Raw genomic sequence first — 25,992 nt, 5'->3', positions numbered from 1 at the left:
TCTCTGTCAAAAATAAATCCAAAATTAATTAATAATGAAAAGAAATCCAACACTGAGTGGCCTGCTGGTGGCCATGATCCAAGGCAAACTCTATGTAGACAGATACAGCTTGCAATAGCAGCAACAGCGTTCAGCAACGCAGCCACCACGCACACGCAAAGACAGTGGCAGTTTAGCGATGTTTCTTGTCAAAAATAAATCAGAAATTAATTAATAATGAAAAGAATTCCAACACTGAGTGGCCTCCTGGTGGCCAAGATTCAAGGCAAACTCTATGTAGACAGATACAGCTTGCAATAGCAGCAACAATGTTCAGCGACGCAGCCACCACGCACATGCAACGCAGGCAAGGTGTTCCTGGAGTTCAGCATTGAATCAGCGAATCTCAGCAGCCGGACACACACAGAAAACTCACACTCCTTCTGCCTCAATCAGTTCAGTGGTGATACACACTGTCTCTTCCGACGTCTTCTCTCTTTTCTGTCAGTAAAAAGTAACTGTGGTTCAACATTTATTAGGTCTAAGTCCAAAATGACCCATTCACTTGTTTGAAGTACACACACAGCGGCACAGAAACCCCAACTCCATCTAGCAAGTAGAAATGCTCACACCAGCGTTGGCTACGACATAGACATAGTATGAACCAGGCTTCACTGTCAGGCAGTTCAATTTTACCAACTACAATAACAGCTTCACTTTTATACACAAATTTCTCATCTGTGGTGTCCATTAAGTTTCCAGACATTACTGTACTTCTCAGACGGCGCGGTGTGTTTTCTCCATGTCGCTTTAGCAAAAGCGAACAGCAATAGCCTTGTTTGAGGAGTAGTCACATAAGAGTGGAACAACAAGGATCAAACATCACTACAGACCCAATAGTTTATATTTTTCCACATTCAAATGGGGGAATCTTGTTTGAATGGAAACTAGCAACCTGTGAAATGGGCTCCAGCCACCCCACAGCCCTGCAGAGAGGGTAAGCAGGTATAAAAATGAATGGATGTTTGGGATGACGCTTGTATATTGGCATCTACATATAATGCAGACCATGACTCAGAGAGCAGAATCAAATGTCAGTGTGCCGAGTCAGAGCAACAAAAGTAATGCAGTGTCACCCAACAGAATCTTTTCAGTGGAAAGGAATTTATTGGTGTTGACGTAAGTGAGAATACATGGTGTTTTTTCTCAATTAACGTCTGCAAGTTAGAACAAGTTAGTACAGATTCGTCTGTTTGTATTAAATTTGTCTTTTTATAGTAATTTTTTCCACATTCTTATTGTAAATATTTTATTGTAATTTTTTTCTCTGTTTATATTAAATCTATCTGACCTGCAGTTCTTGCTTGCTTTGATTTCTTTATATTTTTTCTTCTTACAGTGTTTGTTGTTAAGCACCAAAAAACACCAAAGAAAATTCCTCATATGTGAAAATGTACTTGGCAATAAACCTGATTCTGACTCTGATCATTTGTTGGCCCACTTGCAATACCTTCGCAGCTGTCCAGTGGGTCGAGGCCCACCGGTTGGGAGCCACTGGTTTTGTGTATTTTAACTGTTGCATACTTCCTACATGACCTTTTCTATGAACAGAAATATTCCTAGGATTTGAAACCAAGTTTTAAGGGGCTTTAACACTGGAAACACTGACCCTTGTTGGTCAATGAAATGGAATTCATTGGAAGCTGCTGACAAAGGACAGAAACACGATTCATTCACTTTCTCCGTCCGCAGTTTCACAGTCAGCTGTGGAATTCGGACGAAGAAAAACCAAACGGTTCCACCTCCACCTCTCCGTCCAGCTTCCAGACTTACCGCTGAAACTCCACCTGAAAACACCTGAGCACAGCTTGGCTTTGCATTGTTTCCCTACATGAGCGACAGAGTAAAAAATGTTTACAGCATTTTCATTTAATTTTCAACTAACCAATCGAGAGAGAGACATCATACTAAATTCTCTAATTTCAAGTGTTTCAAGTGTCGTGTTTACAAATGAGGAGAGGAAGACAAAGAAAAGCAAAGTAATTAGGCGACAAGAGATGAGGATGGTGATAAAAAAAATTTAAAAAAAAATAAAAAGCCTGAAACTCAGTAGGTGTCTGGAGTGTTTAGTGCACTGGTTTGACTGTGAATGTATTATCTGACTGCAGCTGCATGTGTACAGGCCATTGCTGCCACCTAGTGGTCGGTCGTAGCATTTCGGAGGAATAAAAACATTCACTTCATGGAGGTTTGTTCTCCTTTTTTCTTTATTTTCGACAGTAGCATTGGCTTAAATAACCACACAGTTTGTACAAATACAGTACAAGTGTTTCTCCTCACGAATGCATTGTTTTGCATTCACTCTCACTGATAATCCAGAGGATGCTGGGATGACTGCTGATGACACACTGAATACTCCACATGAAGTGATGCTTCTCTACTCAGTGTTAACACTCTTTAGGTGAGCTACAGACAAACAGTGTGTGTGTGTGTGTGTGTGTGTGTGTGTGTGTGTGTGTGTGCATGCCTACGACATAGTGCCTGGGGATGAGTCGGGTCGTTGCATTTTTGTGCAGCTATTGCCATCAGGTTACAATGTGGATTAACATGATATATGTCACATAGAACTTGCATATTGAATACCTAATCCCTACAGCTTTCCACCTGAGAACAAATCAACACGTCCACCATTCACATACATCGTTTAGATTTGTCAAAGCGCACAAAGTAAAACGTTTTTTTAAGGAGGAGAGGACAGGTATTGCTGTTGCTGAGACAAAGTGCGAGCAGGAAGCGGACATTTGAAACAGAGCTTTAAATTTTTTTACTGTGTGACATTAATGACCAACACAAGCAGGAATGAGTAACGCTGCTTCAGCTACACAACTATGGTCATGAGTCCAAAACACGGCTCTCCTCCGAGAAAAAAGAAAAACAAAAAAGGCGGTGGAGGTCCTCTGAGGAGTGTGATGTGACGTTTGAATGGATTTAAATAAACAAAACCAAAAAATAAAATAAAAAAATACCATAATATACGTCTGTAGTCGTTATCATGCAGTTGCATTCACTGCCATTTTTACAGCACGGAAATCTGAACGACGGTACACACCAATACCACTGATACACACTGAACCCACTGTGCTGTTTGTGCGAAGTTAAAGGAGAAATCCACACAAAAACAAAATTCACACCGTTTTAAAATTATGTGACTCATAAACTCAAGACAGTTCAACACCTATTTGATATTTTGGAGCAAAGTACTCCACAGTTCTCCTCACTCTCTTTGCTTTCTGTATGTTTTTTAAATGCACTTCAAGTACTCTGTCACTGAACTACTGCCTGGCTCATGGTTTTCTCTGTTTCAATTAGTTTATAGTAATTTGATTTCATTTCATTTCCCAGGAACTATGTTGGCATAGCAACAAAGTGCTGTATCTCGGATCTTGGTGAAAACTGAAATGATAAAGATATTCGGCGCTCAAGATTAGGTAAAAATTGCAAGACACAAAGTTGAGTCTGAACACATCTGAAGTCAAAGGTCAAAGGTGTGAGTAACATCCTGTTGTTATAGAGACGGGTGAAATAAAATTAACAGTTTAAAATGAGGTAGGGATGCAATCAGTGCATCAAGTGCTTGTCTGATTGTCGGTTTTGATGATGTTCGACAATATTTTCATCAAAACACCAAACAAGGGAACGTCTTCTGGAAGAATGTCGTTCATCCCTCCGGCAGAGTTTCTATGACGATGAGTACTGAAAGTGTTTTCACTAAAACAGTGAGTTTGATTTTGAACACTGAGCGTTCGATATGAAAATAGACGCCGCCACATGGCCGCTTTCTAAATCCCCATGACTTTTTCCATTATTCACCGTCTATATATCGCAACATGACATCATCAGCACAAACTGTCGCTATGCTATTCAACTTAAGGAGAAACTGGCTCAGATTCACGCTATAAACCGAGCCGCACAGTACTATGGAAATGACATTTGTGAATTCTGTATTTGGGATGGACTTTCCCTTTAACCGCAACTTTTTCTCTTTACAGATACTTACAGATTCTGAGCTTCAACCCTCCGCACAAAGCTTTTCAAGCTCCCTGTTACATCAAAGCCACTGTTTCACAAAACCTAGTGGATCTGACATGCTGGTAAAATTCATGTTTCACATGAGAATCATTTGAAAGACATATGGCTCTATCAGTATTCTAGTGCCTCCATCTTTAACATTTCATCTTTTTATGTGCTTTCCATTCTGTACCAAAGCCCCAACCCCTTTACTGTCAGAGTAATCTTCATCCTTCTCCTATTTCCCGTAGGTTGATCTCACAAAATAACATCTCTTTGTGATTGTCATCCCTTTACTCAGTGACGATACCTTGGACTTTCAGAGAGCCAACAAAGAGTAAGAGGGGAAAAGAAAATTGAAATCATACTTGTATCTCACTGTTTTACAGCATGCAAGCTTCAAACAATGTGTGTTTTCACTTGAGAAAGTCGTCATTTAAGGTCGGTCAGTGCAAAGGGGCGAAGCTGGCAGCGTCCGGAGAGGTAGGGGAAACGGGGATGTCGAAGGCGGGGTTGGGAATATGTAAAGCCGCTCGTTTACTCTTCTTCGAGCAGGCCTTGCTGTGACGTGATGGAGAGGCGTCGCCCGGGGAGCTGGCGGCGTGGCGGGCCCCGCAGCTCACGGAAAGCTCCGGTGAGGGGTCAGAGTTCACCGCAGGGCTGCTGTCCGGGCAGGTATGAGCTGTCTGAGGTTTCCCCTGAGGGCACGAGGTGGACAGGAGCGGAGGGAGAGTGGCTGACTCCAGCAGACCTTTAGTTCCCTGTGTGCACTGGGGAGGCGCGAGACAGAGGAGAGCAGACAAAAAAAAAAAAAAAAGAAAAAGAAAAGACAAACACTGATGAGACGAGCCAGTGAAGTTAACAGGAGGAACAGCAGGGTGTTAAATCACTTCAGTTAATTCAGCAACAGCTGTGCAAGATGAATAAAAGGCAAGCTGGAAGTGTGGGCAGGCCGCTTGAGTGATCTGAAGCAGCAGTTCCCGAATGTTTCATGCCACAGATTTGCATATTCATTAGACCTCTGGGATCATATTTGATAGGTTTTTAGCCCAATGAAGATCTAAGAGCGTTGTCTGGAAGAGCTCAGTACGAAATGATTTTTTTTTTTTTAAAAAGAAAGAGCACCCCATAAATTTTCAAGTTGAAGAAGCAGATGCCGACATAGCCAGACTTTTAGTGGCTATGTATTGATCTCCAAAAACACTGGATCCTACACTTCCCATGATGCAATTCAGCTGCGTATGTTGTACCTGCCTAATAAATGCCCATGTCTTTCAAACTCTCTGCCCCCAGTTTGTAATGAAAGCTTTCTGTTAACAAGAGCAAAAGCTACGCTAGCAACTCTGTACAGCAAAGCCTTAAAGAAGCTGTTTGTAAGTTTTGCTATTGCTACCTAGCCAACGTTAGCATTAACAGCTGTTCACTTACCAGTTTTGCTAAAAGCTTCAGCCATTAAAATATTTTCAATGCAAAAGGGTAAAATAGCCTCTGAGCTGCACTAGTTCTTCAAGGCAGACTGGACGCTACGGTGACTCGGTATCGGGAAAAGTGACGAGACGGGCCGACTAGACTGGAGCTAGGCGGTTAGCATGCTAACTTCAGTAGAAGAAAAGGAATGGAAAACAAAAGGGTTTCTTTCCACTGCTGGAGACAGCTCTCGGTGAGAAAAGGACTTAAGTTTGATGCTGAACTCACAATGTTAAGTAAACAGCTGTTAATGCTAACGCTGGCTATGTAGCAATAGCAAAATTTACAAATTGCTCATTTAACCTCAAGCTGATGTCAACATGCTAACATGCTAGCATCATGCCACTGATTAGTGCAGCTTTTCACCAGAATTAAACATTTAAATCGACATCAGCCCTGATGAACTTCAAGATCATACAGCCTTGGGAGCCCATTTTATGTATTCAAGTTTAACTACGTGTTAATTTAAATGTTAATCGGGGTTAGAAAAGTGGCTATTTTTACTATTCACTGTGTTAAAAGCTGTGCATCGCCGCAGTTCAGAGGTCAAAGAGGATTTAATTCCAGCTCAGTCAAACTTGCTGTCAGCACACAGAGACATTTCAACGATGGTTTCCAATGTGTCCCTTCGTACCTTCAATCCCTAAACATAGAGGTTAAATTTCTCTCAGTTAATTCCAGTGTTTTATCGATTATCAATAATTAAACGGCTCATCTACAGAAAAGTCTTGTCAGATATCTAATCCATGTATAACAAGTTTTTTTTGCAGGGGCCTTTTCATATATATAATTTTTTTTATATATTAACAGGAGTAAAATCAAATCTTGGCAGATCTGTGGCATGAAAATGGTCAATTTTCAAGCCAATACTGACACAGTATCGTGGAATTATTGGAGCCACTACTAAACACAGTACACTCTAAAATTAAATTATGCACTCTGCAATGTATTCCACATAAAGCAATGCATAGGTAGAGAAGCCAGCCAAGAGGACATGCAGCGGTGGGAGACTCTGCACTCGCTTTCCCTTTCTCTAAAAACAGGCTTACCAAGCTCAAGCCTCGCTTTTCTGTGCTCTAAATGTGGCTAATCAGCCAGTACAGGACACAGCAAAGTCAGACATTTCTCCTCCTAGTGTTGGTGGTAGGACAGGCACAGAGACAGACCACATACAGAACAGGAAGTTAGGACTGGATGAATGGACACAGTGAACGCACTGATATTGTGACACTTTGTTCCCTTGGAAAACACAATCATACTCTGATATGTAAATTATGAGGCTGGACAAACAAAACAATGAAAGATGAGCACACACACAGATGATGACCTAGAAGGACAAATATGTATGTTTTATTTTATTTTTACTTTTTAATTTGTGATACATGATAAAAAAAAAAAATAGAAATATGTATAAAAACAGGATGGACAACAACAACTCAAAAAACAAAAAAAAACAAGGAATAAAAAGGCATGTGGGGAAAAAAATAAGTGGGAAATGATGGATTGATCATTTGGCACTTTAACCTTTAGAAACATGATTGTCAACATAAGACAGGAGAAGAGGAACCAACACAGAATAAAAACAAGGCTTCCCTCACAGCTTCGCAGAGTCAAAGGACGATTTCTACACGCTCACCAACACCCGTCTCAATAACAAAATTAATTTGAGACTAGAAACACTACAGCTTCAACTGGCTTTCAGCTTAATCCCTACACAGGAATAAATATTTTGGTGTAAACAAACAAAAAAAAAAAGAGCCATCTGTCTTCCTAAAGGCCAAACTGCAGCTACTCTACTACTTGATATGAGAGCATTGTGGCTCACGCTGCAACTCGATCTGAACCACAGTCTTGTAAACAACTCTTCAGGCATCACTTTAAACTCCCTTTGTCAGGGAGAACAAGAATGGAGCAGCTCATAAAACACCCTGAGTCAACATACTGCACATGAAATAAATACTAGGTAACATTAAAAATAAAAAAATACATAAGTGAATGCTATTTCTGATGCTTCCTTCAATAGAAACACAAGAGATAACCTGATTTGTTTATCATTATCATTAGATAAACATGACTGAGCTGTTCGCATTAACTGCCTGCAGCAAGTTTTTAAAGACCAACAGGAAATCAAACCTTAATAAATCTTCGTTTAAGAAAATAGTTTCTGTAAAATAGGCCTGTTTGCTTCCCCCACCCCCGAGTGAGACGGGAAGATCGATACCGCTCTCATGTCTGTTTCTTTAACCTGCAATCAGGGAGCTTTGGTTCAACTGATAAGACTCATAAAATTATATTAGCACACGACGTCGTCAACGTATTTCAGAGATAAATGTAAGTCTCGTTTCCACTGAAAGAGGTAATAAATGTTGATATGTAAACCTCTGTCTGTAGTGTAAATACAGAATATGGAGGGATTAACCGATTCACCGCAGTCAAGAACAGGCAGCAGACAGGTGCCAAGGTCGGGACTACAGCAGGCAACAAGGCTTCTGTCAGGCAGAGGAAGAGTTTTGGTGGGAGTTGGGGGGGGTGCAGGCACAGGAGAGAGGGGTTCCTGCAAGCCAAAAGCCAGCTGGGAAGATCCGCCTACCACATTTATCTCGCTTTTAGTGGCCAGAGCTGGCACCTCGATGTCTGCGCCGCCTGTCTGGGCAGATTCGTCCGCGGGCAGGAAACCTCGTCTGTCTATCAAGCTGAGAAAAGGACAGAAACAAGAAAAAGTACATCCTGTTTTAGTCTCCACATCTCATTTTCCCTTAGTAATGGACACTTGCAAACTGTACAGCAACAAAAAACAGACTCTAAAAAGGACATGCCATTAGACCAGCGCATGCAACTTTGGGGTTTTCAACTGCTGGTCTGAAACAAACAAGCAATAAGAAAAGTTTAGTTGAAGCTGTGGCAAATTTACAGTTTAAAAAGATAAAACAAATGATCAATGGATCAAATGTGTCTCTGATGATGTACCTTACTGTGGGCCACACCTCAACATTTAGAGCGAGACGTTATTGCGGTAAACCGTGATGCCGGGGCGGCGACGCTGACGGAATATAAAACTGTGAGACCATGGAAATCAGTTTACACTTTCATTTGAGCCCAGTCCAGTTATGAATTAGTTATATTTAGAGTCTCAGACGATACGGAGCACCGCATTAACAAGAGATGGCGACTGAATGTCTGATAAACCCACAGTCGAGGCATTTTCATTCACTACCATACAGCTGTGTCTGCGATTAACGAGTGCTCTGAAGTTTACAATGCTTAAAGAAACTCTTATATTTGAATATCTAATGTGCATTTTCAAAAAACAATAAATATTTGAGTCATAAAAACAGTCAAAGGATGAACTGATAGTAAAGTATATATAGTCTGTATTTGACGATAGACTTGAGACCAACCTCGGTGGCATGGGTCCACAGAGCACAGAGCAACAGTTGATGAAGATGTTTCTGTGACTGTATGGGTTCGTGACATCTTCTCCGCTCTTCCCCGACCAGGAGCCTTTAATCTGGAAGCAAAGCATATAAACACTGGGTTTATATTTGTGGTTGTTATTTCTTTTATTTCTTTTTTCTTTTCTTTTTTTTTTGCAATGATGCATTACTGAATGAAAAATAATCTTACAATTAAAACTTTGTGGGAGCTTTATGTTTCATATTTTAAATTGTTATTTCAACTTTTCCCTGCATTTCTTAAAACTTGGCTCAAATCTGATTCAAGTGTTTTCCTTTGAATTTCAGCAATAAATGCTCTCGACCTATTTCTGTAACACAAGACACCAAAACAAACGAGGGTGCAAACGTTTTCCAAACCCAATGCTTTACTCACGTCTTCATTAGTGGTCAGGTTGGAAGAGACTAAGTATGTATGGAAGCCTGAGAGGCCCAAGATGGACCAGACTGAGAAGAAACATATCACCAGCTCCACTGCAGTGAAAGGTTTTGCGTTAAGGAGAATAAATAAAAACCTACTCACTGACAGTGTTTGTTTCCTCAGGAAATCTTAAAAACACATTTTAACAAAAAGGAGTAAAGGATATCTGCCTGGACTCTCTTGCAGAGCAAACACCAGGCCTTTTCCACCTTGAGCCCCTGAAAGAGAGGAAAGAATAACAGTGACGCTCGACCCCAAGTGTCTTTCTGAATCTATTAGAAGGTGAGAAGGTGTGTAAATTAGATTTTCCTTTCCAGTAATACTCTGGTATGAAGCTCAAATTAGTTCATTTTATTCTGACCCTTCCCTGAGCGGGTGTTTTGGAGAACACTTTGGCAAGTGGCCAAACAGGACCTGGTAAATACTCTGTTCATTGTTCTTATCAGACGCCTGAATTGCTCTGATGTCATCAACCTCACCCGTCTGGTGGAAACAAACACTAACAGTTTCTGGCAGGTGCTGTTTGAGGCAGGTGTGTTAGAAGCTACTATCGGTAAGATCCTGACAAAACCCCTGAAAACGCCTGCGGACCGGAGCATTAACACTCACTCAGCGCCAGATGTGTGGTCACGCAGCCGAAGATAAATGCCGTCAGGAAGGAGAGCGACACGATGAAGGTGTAGAAGAAGCGGTAGTTGCGTTTCCCTACGCAGTTCCCCACCCAGGGGCAGTGATGGTCGAACCGCTCTGAAAGAGACGAGCACCGTGATATTTTAATTTAGAGGAATGGTTTCGACACGTCATTCAAACCGGTCCTGAACTGGAGTAAAGGAACGGCGCTCGCTGCAGCCTCCCGTGAAGCCTTTATCTATTATTTATTGTCGGCAAATGTCATGGTGCTGGTGTGTGTCCACAGCTCACCCACACAGTTGTCACACAGGCTGCAGTGGGAGGTGCGTGGAGGCCGGAACATCTTGCAGGTGAAGCAGTACTTGAGCTTGACCACCTGCTGGTTGATCACGACCTCCTTGGTGCGCGGCGGAGGCCGATAGCTCGTGTTTCCAGTGTTGTCTGCAGAGGAGGGGACGGAAAAAACACACACACGGGGATTAAATTAATCTGATTTACTGATCAGTTGAATTGATCATAAGAGCTAATGGAATGGCCTATCAGAATTAGCACCTACACGCTTGCCATTTATAATGAGTCCAGGAAATATGTTGAAATAATACGAGGAGGAATGCTGCCTGGTTGAGTTCAAAGACAGTATTTACAAGCAGTAGTCTTATAATTTTCAACTTGCAGAGGGCTGTTATTATCAGGCTAGTCACACTGGCTTTTTCAGCAAATTTCCCACCTTTCACCACAGTATGTGAGTAAATTTTTCCTGGCAAAATCCGGTCTGACCAGAACGACAGCGAACGACAACATTCACCTTCATACACTCTTACTAGTGCAGCGTGCGGTGACGTTACATAATTCCCAATCTAGCTCCACGCGACGTCAACGTAGGCACAGGAGTAAATGAAAACTCCAGTGTAGCTTTCAAGGGTCTTTAACACATTTATAATTTTCTCCACGTGCTTTCAGAGAGCTCAGACACAAATACAACACAACAGCCCTGCCATAACATCTGTCTTTTAGTGCCATTGGAAATGTGTACATTATTTTATATTATATTTTGGTGTTTCTATTTTTTCCTGCTTCCCATTGATTTACATGGGAGGGGAGCTAATTATTAAGAAACACCTGTGAATATAATGCAGTCCAGTACCACACCACCACTAACTACGACATCAGTACATAAATATATAATTCATTTAACACCTCTATGAGAGTGTGGAAAAAAACTGAACATTATAAACACTTTCTTAAGTGTTGCTTTCCCAGTGTGAACACACAATGTACTTAAACCTTAGAATTAAAATTAAACAGTGACACTGTTTACCAACAGATTCAAATCCCACTATTTGCAAATGCTCTGCACCTTTTAATGAAGTTTTAATGAGATCAGTAATAAAAGCTGAATGATATGCAAAAAAAAAAAATCATATTGTGGTTATTTTGACGGATGATGTAATTGTGATACGAGTTGTGGGAATTTTGTGAATTTAAAATATGAATGCTTCAATTCTAATTGTACGTTGTGGCACATTTTATCTCTATAAATTGCAGCTCCTGTGATTTGGATATTGTGATTATGACAATATTTGTATTGATTGTTCAGCACTATCAGTGATCAAATCCAGCCTAAGACACCTGTTCAGAGAAAACAGAGTCAAACAAAACGTCTTAATACATCTCCTTAAAGAAAGAGTGGTAAGTGTATGTCAAGAGTCTCTGTTTCAAAAATAGCAGAACAGTTGGGTAATGTGAACGTCTTACATCACCACTGCCTAAACTTTGGTCACGAGTAGGAGTTTGCAAGGTGCACATGAAGCCAGCTTTAAACACGAAGGTCATTATACTGAAGCATGCCATATGGAAAGGGAAGGTAATGTTGGCAAGACTTGAAACTGATGGTGAACACAACCGACGGAGCGCTGTAAACAGGCCTGTGGTGAAAAGGCAGGACAGATTGCGGTAAAAGAATCAGTGCAGATTCTCGTCAGGAGGGACGACACCTCTCTCAGTCCTGAAATAGTTCAGACCGAATCGAGGAGCTTAAGAAGTCAAGAGGAAACCTTTCCGTCAGAAAAATGACCCCAATGGCTGCCAATGTAACATTCATTACACTGAGCCACGAACAAATTAGTCTTTTCCAAATTTCTCCATCTGTGTCAAAGGTTTCATCATCATTAAAACTAAATTGGCACCAGCACGAGCGATGACTGCCCCATTAGAATTTGCCTGATGTTTCGATTTCAGAGTAAAACAGCCGACGCTAGCAGAACAATGCCCTCAATCTCAACTGCGAATTGTGCTCTGAAGCAAAATAAACTAAGCGAAAGCTCTTATGACAGCGCTGAAAATAGCACGTCCTTGAAGTTTGACATAATCGAATGCTACTGAGCAGAGGGTAACTTATAAAGAAAGTGAGCCGAGCTTAAGCAGTTTGCAGTTAGGGATCAAGTTCCCTTAAGGAAATATTAAGGCCTCATGGAAAGCTCTGGTGCTGGTGGTGGTTTAAATTCAACTGGCAGGAATGACACTCCGGGGAAAAACAGTCAGCCGTTTAAAAACTGTAATATTTTATGATGTCAGAAGCATTTAAAACATCCATATAGTTCAGTTTGTGCCCGAGTTGGCCCTCACCAATCTGTTTCTCAATGTCCGCAGCCTCGTCTGGCGTCGCTCTGGGCAGGATGCCGGGGTCAGTGAAGCTGGTCTGGAGCAGGGTGATGACCACAAACACAAAGAGGACTCCTCCAATAACGGGTATGCAGCTGGTCAGGTGTTTGACCAGGAAGGGACAGCTGTGATATCGGGGGCAGCCACAGACAAGGGAGAGGACGAATTACCAAGATACACTGACCATATCAAAAGGATTGGAAACCATCAAAGCAAAGTCCTGTCTCATATAACTTAACCTCCTTTTCCTCCCACCAAGGAATCTAGCTTTAATTAATATTCTGTGCTTTTAATCACCATCTTGATCCCTGGAGACAGAACACACTTTCTCTACACTGATAAAGAAAAGGCACTTTTCATAATCAAGCAGTATTCCTGTTATTTCCTATTATAAGAGTACATATTATGTCACATTAATGCTCTGATATTCGCAAGACTGCATTATGTATTTAAGATATTTTAAGTTGAATTGGGGATTGGTCAAGAAATTACTATTGTTTAACATGAATAATGATTTTATTAAGAATCGTTAGGACCTGCTCTACAGTTCGGTGTAGATCTAATACACCAGATTAATTTAAACTCAATTAAATGTCAATTTATTGATCTGATTTAGCGCTTCTCGCTGTAATAATCTGGAAGGTGAGACGTATTCAAATGTCTAGATATTTCATATGGAAAACGACTGGACAAAGCTTGGTGTTATGTCTGAATCGCGGAGCTATCATGAAGCATTAACTCACTCAAATATAAAGAACAATCCACTTGTGACGAGGATGAGGCCCAGGGTGAGGGGCAGGACCCCGCTCTGCCGGGCCACGATGATCCGTCCCCCGCAGAAGAAGCGATTCTTTCCGGGGAAAACTTCCCACTTTCTCCTCGGTCTTCTCGGCTCCTCTTTCTTGTCACCCTCGCTTCCATGGTGAGGCGGAGGGGTCGGGGTCGGTGTCGGAAGTGCCTGCGGGTCGATCTGCTGATACTCGCAGTTTTTCATGATTTATAATGAAGTTTGGTCGCTCTGTCCCAATTCAGAAAAAATCGGGGCATTTGGCCACGATACACAGCATCACCGACACCCGTGTGCTCCGAGGCGGCTGACCGGAGCAAACGTCGTCATTCCACGGTGAATACAAGCTAATCCTTCACTGTGGGTATCCAGTTGTAAATAACCCAAAGACCCCGAGCTCGAAATTACACGCCCGTTACTTTCCATGCCTCTTCATTTATTCATCTTGGAGCGTGTTCCTAGAAATACTCTGGATAAAATTCAAGCAATAGCCCACTACCCATCGTTAGCTTGGTATCCGTGCCATACAGACTAACCAGCTCTGCCAGCGGCGGACTATTTAACATCAGTAAACCCAAAATACCGTTACCACTGCTAGCTTGTTAGCTTGTTTGTCTTGCACATTTTAGCTAAACGTATTTGCTAATATCCAGTTTGTCCTATATGCACAAATTAAATGGAGAACTAAAACTTTGTAATTTATGATGCATATTGCTCTCCTATCACTAGTCCTGACACATTCGTGACTAGTACTGGTTAGCTGCGTTACCATTAAAAAAAAAAAAAAAAAAACGCGTCGTCCGGGAATTTTGGCTTTTGTCAAAATTGACTCAAAGGAAGGATGCATTTCCGGTTAATTTTCTTTCAAAATAAATGATCTACTAAAACGTTACATCTTAGTCATAGCGATGACCCTCATAAAAATGGCTGCATAATGTATCGGAATATTTTACACAATTTCGTTACTATATTTTTCTACATAAATATCATTTGTAGACAAATTCCCAAATGTATAGATGCCAAATTGTACAATATCCGGTAAATCAATGCCTCGCTGTGGCTAACTTGACGCAGAGTCATCAAGTGAGGAGTTGCCAACAATATGGCCGGAAATTTCAAAATAAAACTGTAAGAATTGTATGACTGGTTTTGGTGGTTTGTGTTATGGAAAGGGTTGTATTTGATGGTGGCCTTCCTGTCTACTTGCTACGTGATTTAAATAAGTTCACATAGTGTTATTATCACGGGAAATCCGTGAAACACACAATTCTAAGCCAAAATCACGGTGGCAATTTATCTCGTGTTTTATTTTTTAAGTCACAACCGGAAGTCCAACCTAGTTGTCGCTACCTGGTGTGCTTCCTCCACCTTGACGCTCAGGTACGCGGATTTGGTCGAAAACTTTAGTGAACCTGGAGTTTTAATAGCGGACTTGATATATGGGACGCTCGAAAATGTATTAAAAACAGAAATGTTTAATGTAAGGCGGAGAAGACAACATTAATTCGGGAGTCAGTTGGTGGACGCACCGTGTGTACTGTGAGTAATGTTTACTGAGATATTCGTTAGTCCTCTAATGGAGGAAAAGACCAGCAATGACAGGTCGCCATGAAAGTGAAAATCATTTTTATACACGAAAGGGAATTTCCAACGGTCGGTCAAGCGTCGACGTGTAAATCCGTGTTACTGGTAAAATGTGGGGGAAAAAAAAATTGTAAAATAATATTTTAACTTAATTTGTTTGTTTATTAGCTAACTACACTGTGTGACTACTGTAAACAGTCCTCGCAAACCGTCCGTCATGACACGGAGAATATCTCGAAATTTTAAACTCGTCGTGTTTTCAGTGGATTAATACGCCGATAAAATGCTATCGAAATTAGTTTAAGATTTGATTAACAGTTGATCAGTCATTTTCTTCAATTCCTCCACCTCGCAACCAACAATAACTCTTTCTTACTTTAATAAAAACTTACGGTTTTACACAAGTTTGCTGTGTTTGTGGCCAAAAATCACAATTTTTCAAAGAGTTCTAGCTTAGCTAATTGACTGCTTGCTTTTTTTTATTTTTAGATAAAGTTGGCTGTGCCTTGAGTGTAAACACAGGATATGGTTCTTGTAGCAATCACTGCATTTTACAATGACTCACTTCAAGTTCAATCTTAGAAATCCCCGTGACACTATGCCATGAATTTGATAATAGTTAATTGTCTTTAACGGTGTGTTTACACATCCTCAATAGAACCAGTCGGGCTACTTTACCTGCCACCTGGGGATAGTAGTTTCACATTGGTTTTGAAGAGAGATGCCCTCAGGTGGCTACAAGTGATTTTAGATTTTGTCTAACAGATTGGGACGATAACAATCTTCGATGACAGTTGTTTCGTGATGCCATTTCAACGCACCTGAACTATAATTTTTCTCTTGCTTGTGCAGACCTTGGAGCCAGTCAGTCATGTCTGCCGGCAGCACTGGCAGCCTGAGACACAGCTCGGGGCCTGGGAGCTACAGGCATGGACTGAGCCGGAGCAGCAGCCAGAGGTCGTCGTATGAGGAGCGCTGTGTGGACCCAGTGGAGTACAGGCTACCAGAGCCAAAGACCGTCCACAAAGCCCAGCTGAAAGATGCAAACGGGAAGGAATCGGAGACCATTGGCTTCATTCCTGGTTCAGCCGACCCTCCCTCTGCAGCACAAACCTGCAACCCCTGCACTTCTCCAAGGAGCTGTAGGACCTTTATGTGCAGCGTGCTGACCTGCGGCCTGTACCGGGTCTGCCGGCGTTCCATTCTTGCTCCATGCCTGGCGCCAAACGAGAGCTCCCCAGATAAACCTGAGGAGGTGAGCCTCCACAGTGTGAAACCAGGAGACAACAAAGAGGAGGATAGCACAGACTGGCTAGGGGATGTCCGCATCGCTGGAGTCAGAGTGGACAGTCCAAGGGAGTACTTAGATGTCGAAACTAACTGCACACCATATGTTCCTCCAGCTGGTGGTCAAACACTGCCCAGCAATCACTCCCTGCATGAGTCTATGAGGTTTTATGACTGGGAGGACGGCGAGGAGGATGTGGACTCTCTGATTACTAAGAAGCTGATGGAGCTCTACTCCGAATATCAGATCGAAGAGTTGGCCAGGTGCACCTCTGACTCTGTGTTTCTGAAGAAGAGCAAGGCCATCAATCAGCTCATCAATTCGCTGGCAGAGGAGCACAAAATGGACGAGCAGGAAGCCGAGTGTCGGCTGGTGCGCGGCATCATCCGCATCAGCACCCGGAAGAGCACGAAGAGGAGGCCGCCCGTCTCCAGGATCGAGAGGACGCTGTCGGACAGCGGGAATGAGACAATGAGGGAGAGCGATTCCTTCTCATTCAGCAACAATAGTGAGTCGGTGTTTCCCCCGTCAGCAAATTCTGAGACCCTCTGCTGAAATTTCACATGGTTCATTTATATTCACAATGAAACATAACAACCACAAACTTGCCCTTTAAACACTGTGCACAGTTGACTGAAGCTAGTGTAAAGCGACACACACCCACAAACACACACACACACATGCATGCACATGCACAGTGGCAGCGTTTAGCAGACCAACGTAGTATTGGTTGTTTGTGGCCAATTCACTCGGGAGAGGCGCATACAGCAACGAGATAAACCTACTGTACCTGTCTCTCTTGTCATTTTATTTATCTCTCATAACTTGAGAATTAATCAAGCAAAATGGTTTGTTTTGTTTGCATAAATGTTGTGCAAACGCAGTCACCACTTTGGAGTCACTCGGACATTAACGAGATGCTGAGCCCTTTGCTTAAAGATTTTATATTTATTTTCTAAAAAATGGTGCCATTACACATTTTTATTTTTCCTGCACAAACAAATCAAAATGGTTTTATTGATATCTTCATCATATGGAGGTACAGACTTAGACTGAACTGGTGTAACTTTGTCCTGTGCACTTGAATTATTAATCTAATTATATTGTATGTTCAGATAAGTCTGAAAGACTTGCTCATTATATTATCATATTATCTATTTGTGTTCAATCTAAAGAGTGTAAGTAATATTTTGTTCTTTGACATTTACTACTACAGCTCCAGGGCCTCCAGAGCCATTCAAGTGTCAAATGCTCTCAGGAGATTAACACACACATGAATAACCCTGTCTATAATGATTCTCAGGTCGTTTTAAGCTCTTCCTCCATCGATGTGCACACAGCGGCACCATTACTGTGTGGAAACATTGTACACAGCGACCAGTGTTGTCTCTGTAGATTTGCTGTTCAGCCATTGAGTAACCATCACTCTTGTTTTCCCCGTTTCCTCCAGATGACTCCAAATCAAATCCAAACATCCAGATATCAGAGCTGACCTCCTCTGACAAGTGCGCCAGGGAGATGTGGAAAAACAATGGAAGTAAGAAATCAGTCTTTATTATGTTGTTACACACACAGTTTACAGAACATACGCTCTTGTTCTTAATGAAAATTACATGGGGAGTTTTATCTAAAATATTGTGTCAGTCTCAATCGTTTGGTCATTGACTTTGAACGAGAAGTGAGAAGCGTATTTTTGCATAACAAGATTTATTTGGGGAAATCCATCATGCATGTTTTTGCCAATATAGTAATACCAGGCTTTGTTTTCATCAAACAAAGCCTAACACTGGTTTGACTTCCTGATAAGTTTAACATCAGCTTTTACTTCTGATTAGACAAAGACTTTGTTTCTCTAAATGTTGCAGTAAAATCAACTTATAAGATTTTTTTTATTTATTTAATGCTTTTAGTGAGAACAGATAATATGTAAGTAGATTTGTCATATTTAATTTAATCATTTCAGTTAAAGTTTCTGTAAACTCTGACAAACAAATAAAAATACATCTAAAAAACAGCGTTATAGACATGAATTTCTTCCACAATACTGATCGAGAGCAAGATAGACTTCATCATATTTCAGATATGACAGACATGTTTTTTCCCTGTTAAAAAAAATCCATCTTGTGCACATTGTTTGAATAAAAAATCCCCACCTGTATTTTTTATTGCCTTCCATCAGAGCACACCTGTACAGTCATCGTTCCCTCAGGGTGCTGACGGCGGTTTCAAAGCCTTCTCACTACCAGGCATAGTCTTTAAAAATGAGCTGGATTCTTTAAATGTTAATTTTGTTGAACTAAAAGTTAAGATAAGAGAGAAAATATAACGCTTTATTAATGCTGAAGGGAAACTGAGTGGAGTGCTCCAGCAGCTTAAATTCAAGATAAACAGATACCAATAGAAATAAGAAAATAAGATAAAGTATAATGTAAATAAATGTTACAATAATAATAAAATAAATAGAAAATGAAAATAGAAATGTGGGTTGGATTGTTGGTTGCAGTGTCGCTCTGTACGGTGTTTAGCCAGTGTAGTGTTACAGTATTTAGTACTTGTGTTGTGCAAGACAGCATGACGTTTTCAGATTTGATTGTATTGATTCTAAAAAATACTAGAATCAGACTAGAAAATCCGCTTTGAGTGGTTGATAAGACTAGAAAAGTGTGCTACATGTGTATACAAGTGCAGTCCATTTAACATTTACCAAATATGTGTTTTTAATTGTAGCGTGTAAACTCCTCTCACCCAAGTTTTTATATAAGACCTTTATTTCCTGGAGTAAATAATAATTGACCGTCTTCCCTTTTAAACTGCTGTGTGATAAACGTTTAGTGGGTCAACCATCTCTAGTACAGGAAACAACCCTAACACCAGACGGCTGTGACGATCAACTGATAAACATTTATATGTGGACTGACTTCCGAGCAAATGAAACTAGAAGTGCTGTTAAAATTTACCTGGAACCTATTCCCAGGGCTGCGCCAATAACAGACTGAAATGTAAATATTGTTTTTTATCAGTGAAATGATTCGTGCAGGCTGCACATGCTGCTGTTTTGACTGGACACTGTAGTGCCTGGGTCAACTAGTCTACACTCAAAACTGGGAATGAGAAAAACAATAATGGGCCTGATGTAAGAACATTTAAATTTTCTCATCCAAAAGCTCTCCTGCTTTTTCCTGTGAGTTATACTTGATTCACCAAACTCTGTTAGCTGCTCAAAATTTTCATCAGTGGCATTTTTTTGCAACTTGCTGAATGTTCACCTGCTTTCTTTGCCGTGACCAAAATAAAGAGGGAATAGTGTGACAGGAAGTTAGATGTTAAAGCAAAGCAGTGCATGATGGAAATTAAATTCCCAAAACATTGTCAAATATTTCTCGCATTAAGTTTATCTTAGTTAAACATATATTTTGTTGATTTCTGTATCATATTTGTATCATATATTCAAGGTGCTGTGGATTAAGGGGAATGTTCCACGTAAAGTTTGGACAAGTGTACCCTCTTGAAGTCTGTAAAACACACACTTGAGCCCTCATTGACCTTTTGTACATCCATATTTACTTGCTTCTTCTTCCCTGCCTTTGTCGACGCATCGCTTCTTTTCCTTTTCCATTTTTATTTATTATTTATTTATCCAGTGTAGATCAGGAAAAGTGTATCCTGTGTCCTTACGTGCACAAGAAAAATAATAACGTCGCTCCTAAGTGACACTAGCGCTCAAAACCTCCACAGGACAAACAAGTGAGAAAGAAAGAGAGACGCAGATTCTCTCCATCTGCATGTGACTCATGGGAGAATGTATTAAAAGCAAATCTGTTCATATGAGTGTTTCTTCCATGAGGTCCAGTATTGTGTATCTGATTAGAACAGATATTGGTCCAGTTCACAAACAATGAATTCAGAATACATTTTTAGAAAGGTGACTGTGCATTGGTGTGGTAAATGAATAATGAAATAATTTCTCCTTGCAGTTTCAACTGTCAATCAGGATGTTTCTAAACTACTGCTAATGTTTGTTTGTTTTTTTTTATAGGTCATACTTCTAGTTCTCCGACAGCCTACTCTCACGCAGAGACTAACTCTTCAGGTGTGTCACTGACTCGCTCCTCAGTGAGAACATGATTTCCTGCTCCACGCCGGCTGTCGATGCTTGAAGTATTTGTTGTGCGGTGTCGTCAAGGTCACGTCCGAGACGCTGAAACGGGACACTACACTTGCACAGGAGTCTCTGGCTGAGCCAAGCTCTTCGCTGTGGAAAAGGGGAAAATGTGAAAATTCACATTGTCTGAAGGACGTCGGTGAACTCAGGGCTCTGTGTGTAGATATTTATGGTTGATGAATGTTATGTGTATATTTGAAGGATTGCTTGATTGAGAGCTTGTCCTGCAGGCAGATATCACCAGCTCTAAAATATTTTTATCACGATTAACCGTCCCCTCGTCCTTGAAGGAGTTTCATGAAACCTGATTCTCTCTTTGCTGGTCAGATTATTGTGCAAAGAACATTTAAAATTAGTTCTGTAAAAATAATTTTCTTGTAAAGTAATGATAATTTTCTCAATATCATCATAGATTTGATTATAAACAGTTGTGTGAGTTGTTATGTAACGCATATTTACAGATAATAATACTTGATTAATGATCAGAAATTATGATAATAATTTCACATTTTATAAACTGATAGGAGAACAATAGCATTGCTCAAAAAGGTTTCAGTAATGTTAAGGGGATGAAGTAAGAATATTTGGCAGGAAAAAAAAATGCAGTTTTATTTTTCAAAATAGTGTAAATATGCTTTTAGTTAGAGTTTTGTATGTGTGCCTGGTAGCATGCTAGAAATAAGAATGGGTTTTTATTTTAAAATGTGACAAAACTAAATTTCCAAACCCATCTTCGAACTCTAAACCTGTAAAGTTTCAGGGCTGCATCTTGCACGGTTGTGACACTGTCGTACTGACGAGAATACGCTTATTTGCTTAATTGCTGTGACTTAGATGAAAACATTGATACCACTCTCACGACTGTATGCTGAAAATGACAGCCATACTCAGCCAGTTAGCTTAGCTTAGCATTAAGACTGGAAACAGATGGAAATCGCTCGCCCGGATAGATCCAAAGGTAACAAAATCTGCCTAGCAACACCTCTTAAACTCACTAATTATTAAACAATTTATGCTTTTACGGGTGGTTATCTACTGGACTTTTTACTATATTTTTGTACTTAATAAACTAGTGACATACAACATTTTAATTAGTGAGCGGCAGAGGTGCTGAAAGGTGTTTTTGTTACCTCTGGACAGCTTTTTCCTGTGGTTTCCAAGTCTTTATGCTAAGCTAAGCTAACCGAATACTGCTGGTAGCCTCATATTTATGAGTGGTATCCTCTCGGGAAGAAAAAATGTATTTCCCAAAATGAAAAATCTTTCTTTTTTCTTATGCTGAAGAAAGACCTACGGAAAAAGCTATTGGGTGGATTTTGAATTAGGATTTTTTTTTAATGTCAATTTCATTTCTATTGTGACTTTTATGTAGAGAATGATTTCACTTTTTAAAGCAGATTAATTGTCCGTGTCATAACATGAGGTTCATGTGAAGCAGACAGATCTTAAGGTTTGAAAGTCAACCAGTTTGTCTGCTGCATTGTGGGTAATGTTTTTTGGTCATCTACTCTTCCGTCTGTAACTCGACTCCCACACTGAAAGATTGTTGTGAAAGCTGTTGTGAACTGCAGCTGCGCTTCAGGTTGTATCACGTACTGTAACCTGTTAGCGACGTTATCCCGGGCTGCCTCGTGAAGCGAACGTCCGTTTTCATTCCCACATGTTTGCTCCTGGGTGCAGATGGGAATTTGGCCAGATGACTCAAGTGGAATTTTTTTCAGCACTGTGGCCTTCTTATCAGCATTAGTTTACGGTTACTGTTGGTCATGGACCTTACTGTAGTGGCTTCAGTTAATACACATGGGTAGCTTATATACATATTCTAAACATATTTCCAGATTACACACTTTTCTCCTTTAGTGCTCTGTTTTAATTCTGAGTATAAAGAATAAACTGCTCTCTCGTCTTGAGGTAAAATGGTCCCAGATGCTTTAAATAACTAATTTTTAGTGAGTCAGGAATTTGGCTGCAGCAGCAGTGTCGTTATAATGAAATGGTGTGAAACTGGTTGTTCTGGTTCGGACCAAGAAGCAGCTCTTTAGAAATGACTAATTAGAAATTATGTATGTGTCTGTGTCATATAAACGTCTATAACTGTAACTATCTACAATGCTTCTTATTTCACTAAACTTGGTGAAATAAAACCGTTTTCTGTTCATCCACGTTACACCATACTTTGTCATGTTTTCTCAAAAACAATGTAAATGCTTGGGGTCTTCGCCAGAAAAGGAACTTTATATTTTCAGCAAAGATGTGTTGGCAGGTTCCTCTGCATCACACAGCAACACATCTTTTAACAGATGTCTCATCATAAAACAAAGTAAAGGAAGTGAAACAAAAAGAGGAGTTGCCTGCTTGATGTTTGCCACATATGGCCACATGAGGGAGTCAAAGTTTGCAATATGTTTCAGGTCAGACCAACTGAACTGCTTTCTCAGTTCCCCCTTCATAAGCACACTCATTTCTTCTCAAGTGTCTTTGATTCATATCTGAAGTGATACATCATTAAAATCACAGCTCAACAAGGTATTCAAAGGTTTATTTCATGCACTTCACTGTATAAAATAACAACAATACAACACTCAACTTATAAAAAGTCTATTCTCTTTTATCTTATGGGACAAATAACATCTCTGATAATAAATGTAACATGTTTGCGTTGCCAATAACCGGCTTGAAGAAGAGCTCCGTGACCAGGCTGTGGCTGACGGCCTGAATGGCAGAGGCTGCTATGAGGATGTGCCTGAAGCGACTGGCGTCCCCCGGGTGCAGGAGGAGGACGGCTTCTCTGAGAGCTCCCTGAGCTTCCCATTGGAGGCCCTCAATGAACAACATGGCGCTCAATCCTTGAACAGCTGAAGTGAGAGAAGAGAAGTTTCTGTTTGAGCTCGGCTGTAACAAAGTAATTATCATGGCTATTGAAACAAGATGATGTTTTACCTGGATTGAACAACATAGCTCCCTTCAGGTAAGCATATTCCCTCGGGCTGAGATCCAGTTCCCACAGCTGATGCAAGCAAGTTCTCAGTCTGTGGACGCCGGCAAGAGTTGGTTGGTCAGCCTCCTTTTCAGAAAGTCCCGGTCTGAGCAAAATCTGTCTGAGGATACTTGAATTTGGTACGTCACTCACTTCGAACTCTATTCTTTCCTGTGCAAGCCCCAGCACAAATAAAGGCACCCAGCAGTGTCTTAACAGTGATGACTGATCTCCCAGTGGAAGCTGACTGAAGGAGGGTAAACTTCTCATGAAGCAGACGGTTTTCACCAGCACACCGGAGGCAACTTGGCAGGTGGCCTTTGGGTCCTTCAGGCAAACTGCCCTCCTCTGCTCACAGTGGCAGTTGTGTGCTACGGAGTTAGAGTTCAGTTTGTTGCTGAGGTAGTCGCTGTCCCTCCAGCTCAAGATGTTATAAAGGATCGTGTGAGGATGCTGATCCTGGTAACCAGAGCAAGTTCTGCTTGTAATTTTCTCTTCAAGAGAAAACATAGTGAAGAAGGACGTATCCTTAAAAAAAAATTTAAAAAGTGGGTCAGTGAGCTCCAGAAAGCATCAGCAGCCTTGCTCGGTCCCTATTTATCCAGGATGTCAAATGCTGAGCCTTGACCCTCCTTTTTAAGCCCCTTCAATGAGAGAGAAAAAAACAGTGACCATGGACTTCCCGTGGATCTAGGTTCCTTCCACGTGGAGGCGATAACACTAGTTAAACTCAGCAGCTGTGCAGCGAAAGGAAATACTGAAGCTGGCAGGGGTGAATGACATTTATCATGTTTACCTCAGTCATTAACTCAGCCTGTACCAGTCTACCAAGGACTGACAGGGTCAACGCACAGGCTGCCACCTGACCTGTGCCCCAGTTACACCTTTATGCTGCATGAAAAAAACAAAGATTTCTTTAACAGGTTATGATTATTACGACTGACACCAGTTTAAAACATAACTTGATCTGTAGGTCAAAGTCTGTCTCTATCAGGTTTAAATAACCGTCATGATACATCTTTATCATATCAAAATGCAGCCAAGACACAGTTTTGGGAACAGTTGCAGCAAATGTGTAAAATTATAGAAAAAAACCCATTCTACAAAATAACTGAAAACCCTAACAAAGTAAATTAAGTGTTTGAAGGGGCCACCACCATATTTTATGACATTGCTGCAAATTTTGAAAAGCTGCAAATGCAATGTAAAGATTTAAGGCACCTTGTACATGGAAATCCAACATTTCTTTCAGTTGTAATGTTGTGAATGGCAGTGGTGGAATTAATTTTCTGAGGTATTGTACTTAAGTACAGTATGAAGTACTTGTTACCCCTAACCCTAACTATTTACTTTAAAATTTCTATATTCTACTTTATAGCCTACATTTCAGAGGGAAATGTAGGCCTACTTTTTACTCCCATTATTCGACAGGTATAGATACTTGTGGCCTACTTTACAAATAAAGATTTTACATACAAAATATATTGAATGCAAGGTAATATGATACATTATTTATGAAAACAACAGCCTTTTATTTTGTGTGCCATTAAAATGCTGTTGTTAATGCATGAATATTAGTCTAACAAATGTACTTTAATTTTTTTTTTAATTGAACAGACTATTTCAGTGCTATTACTACTACTTTTACTGAAGAAGCTGAATAGCGTACTTCTCCCGCCACTGGTAGATGGCTTTAGGGACTCATCGTTCATACAGATACTAATGGGTTTTAAGCAGAGAATTGACTGGGGAGCGTTGCCTGTCAGCATGGAGGGTTGGGCCGAGTCAGAGGCTTGAAACGGGGGCAAGAGAGCTGAGCAGAGCCGGGCAGGAGTATGTCAGGAGAGTGCAGAGAGTTTGGGAGAGCTAAACAGATGCAGTGTGGTTTTCAGGCGGAGCAGGAAAGGTTCGGCCGGTGGAGGTCTGCAGGCAGCGGGAGAGAAAAATTAACGAAACAGTCAAAGAGATTAGAAAAGCTGGAGACTCTAAACTCTAGCGTCGTAGTGGAGTTGTGAAGCCGCGTACCGAAAGCTAGAGATGATTTACCTGTGTGCCCGATCGAGATCAGAGCACACACAGACACAAGCGGCAACCTCCGTAGCTGATAAATGGAGCCAACACGGAAGTCGCTAAACCTGCAGTTCCTCTAATGACCACAAGAGTCTGGCTCCTAAAAAGCGAGTCATAGATTCCCATGTTAAAACGTAGTACAAAAAACAATTTTGTTTTCTACAGCTAATTTCCCCCGTCATGACAACTGAATGATGGGTGAATTTTTATATCATTCACCTGTTTAAATTTTTTATTAATTTTATTTTATTAGTTTAAAGTTATGTATTTGAGTGACAGGTGGGTATCCTAACTGCCCATTAACTGACTGCGCACGCGCCGTCACTTCAGCTAATTCAAGTCACTGAACGTGACCGCTCGGCCGTGTTTGTGATGTCGGTGCCTGTTGGAAGATTTCACATGCAAGTATGGGACAAATAATTCGGATACAGATCGTGGGTAAAGCT

General features: G+C 40.8%; 3 protein-coding genes across 3 annotated transcripts; 1 reads left to right on the top strand and 2 right to left on the bottom strand.

The window, feature by feature from the left end:
• Positions 1 to 2,228: 2,228 nt before the first annotated feature.
• zdhhc18b (zinc finger DHHC-type palmitoyltransferase 18b) lies at positions 2,229 to 14,259 on the bottom strand. The gene is made up of 9 exons (XM_056399766.1): positions 13,422 to 14,259; positions 12,643 to 12,803; positions 10,309 to 10,458; positions 9,997 to 10,134; positions 9,554 to 9,605; positions 9,343 to 9,445; positions 8,913 to 9,022; positions 8,105 to 8,207; positions 2,229 to 4,817 (listed from the first exon to the last, which is right to left on the bottom strand). Exons 1-9 carry the CDS (start codon positions 13,670 to 13,672, stop codon positions 4,494 to 4,496), a joined length of 1,392 nt encoding a protein of 463 aa, XP_056255741.1. The 5' UTR covers positions 13,673 to 14,259; the 3' UTR covers positions 2,229 to 4,493.
• A 562-nt stretch (positions 14,260 to 14,821) lies between these two features.
• Positions 14,822 to 22,657, top strand: kdf1b (keratinocyte differentiation factor 1b). Its single transcript, XM_056400129.1, has 4 exons — positions 14,822 to 15,004; positions 15,902 to 16,845; positions 17,788 to 17,874; positions 20,374 to 22,657. Exons 2-4 carry the CDS (start codon positions 15,921 to 15,923, stop codon positions 20,460 to 20,462), a joined length of 1,101 nt encoding a protein of 366 aa, XP_056256104.1. The 5' UTR covers positions 14,822 to 15,004; positions 15,902 to 15,920; the 3' UTR covers positions 20,463 to 22,657.
• Positions 22,658 to 23,021: 364 nt separating this feature from the next.
• On the bottom strand, positions 23,022 to 24,200 carry nr0b2b (nuclear receptor subfamily 0, group B, member 2b). Its single transcript, XM_056400130.1, has 2 exons — positions 23,440 to 24,200; positions 23,022 to 23,354 (listed from the first exon to the last, which is right to left on the bottom strand). The coding sequence occupies exons 1-2, from the start codon at positions 23,984 to 23,986 to the stop codon at positions 23,113 to 23,115; spliced, it is 789 nt and encodes a 262-aa protein (XP_056256105.1). The 5' UTR covers positions 23,987 to 24,200; the 3' UTR covers positions 23,022 to 23,112.
• Between the last annotated feature and the right edge of the window lie 1,792 nt (positions 24,201 to 25,992).

This window comes from Seriola aureovittata, chromosome 16 (assembly GCF_021018895.1).
Source record: "Seriola aureovittata isolate HTS-2021-v1 ecotype China chromosome 16, ASM2101889v1, whole genome shotgun sequence".
Taxonomy (NCBI): Eukaryota; Metazoa; Chordata; class Actinopteri; order Carangiformes; family Carangidae; genus Seriola; species Seriola aureovittata.
This window is presented reverse-complemented; position numbering and strand designations above follow the sequence as displayed.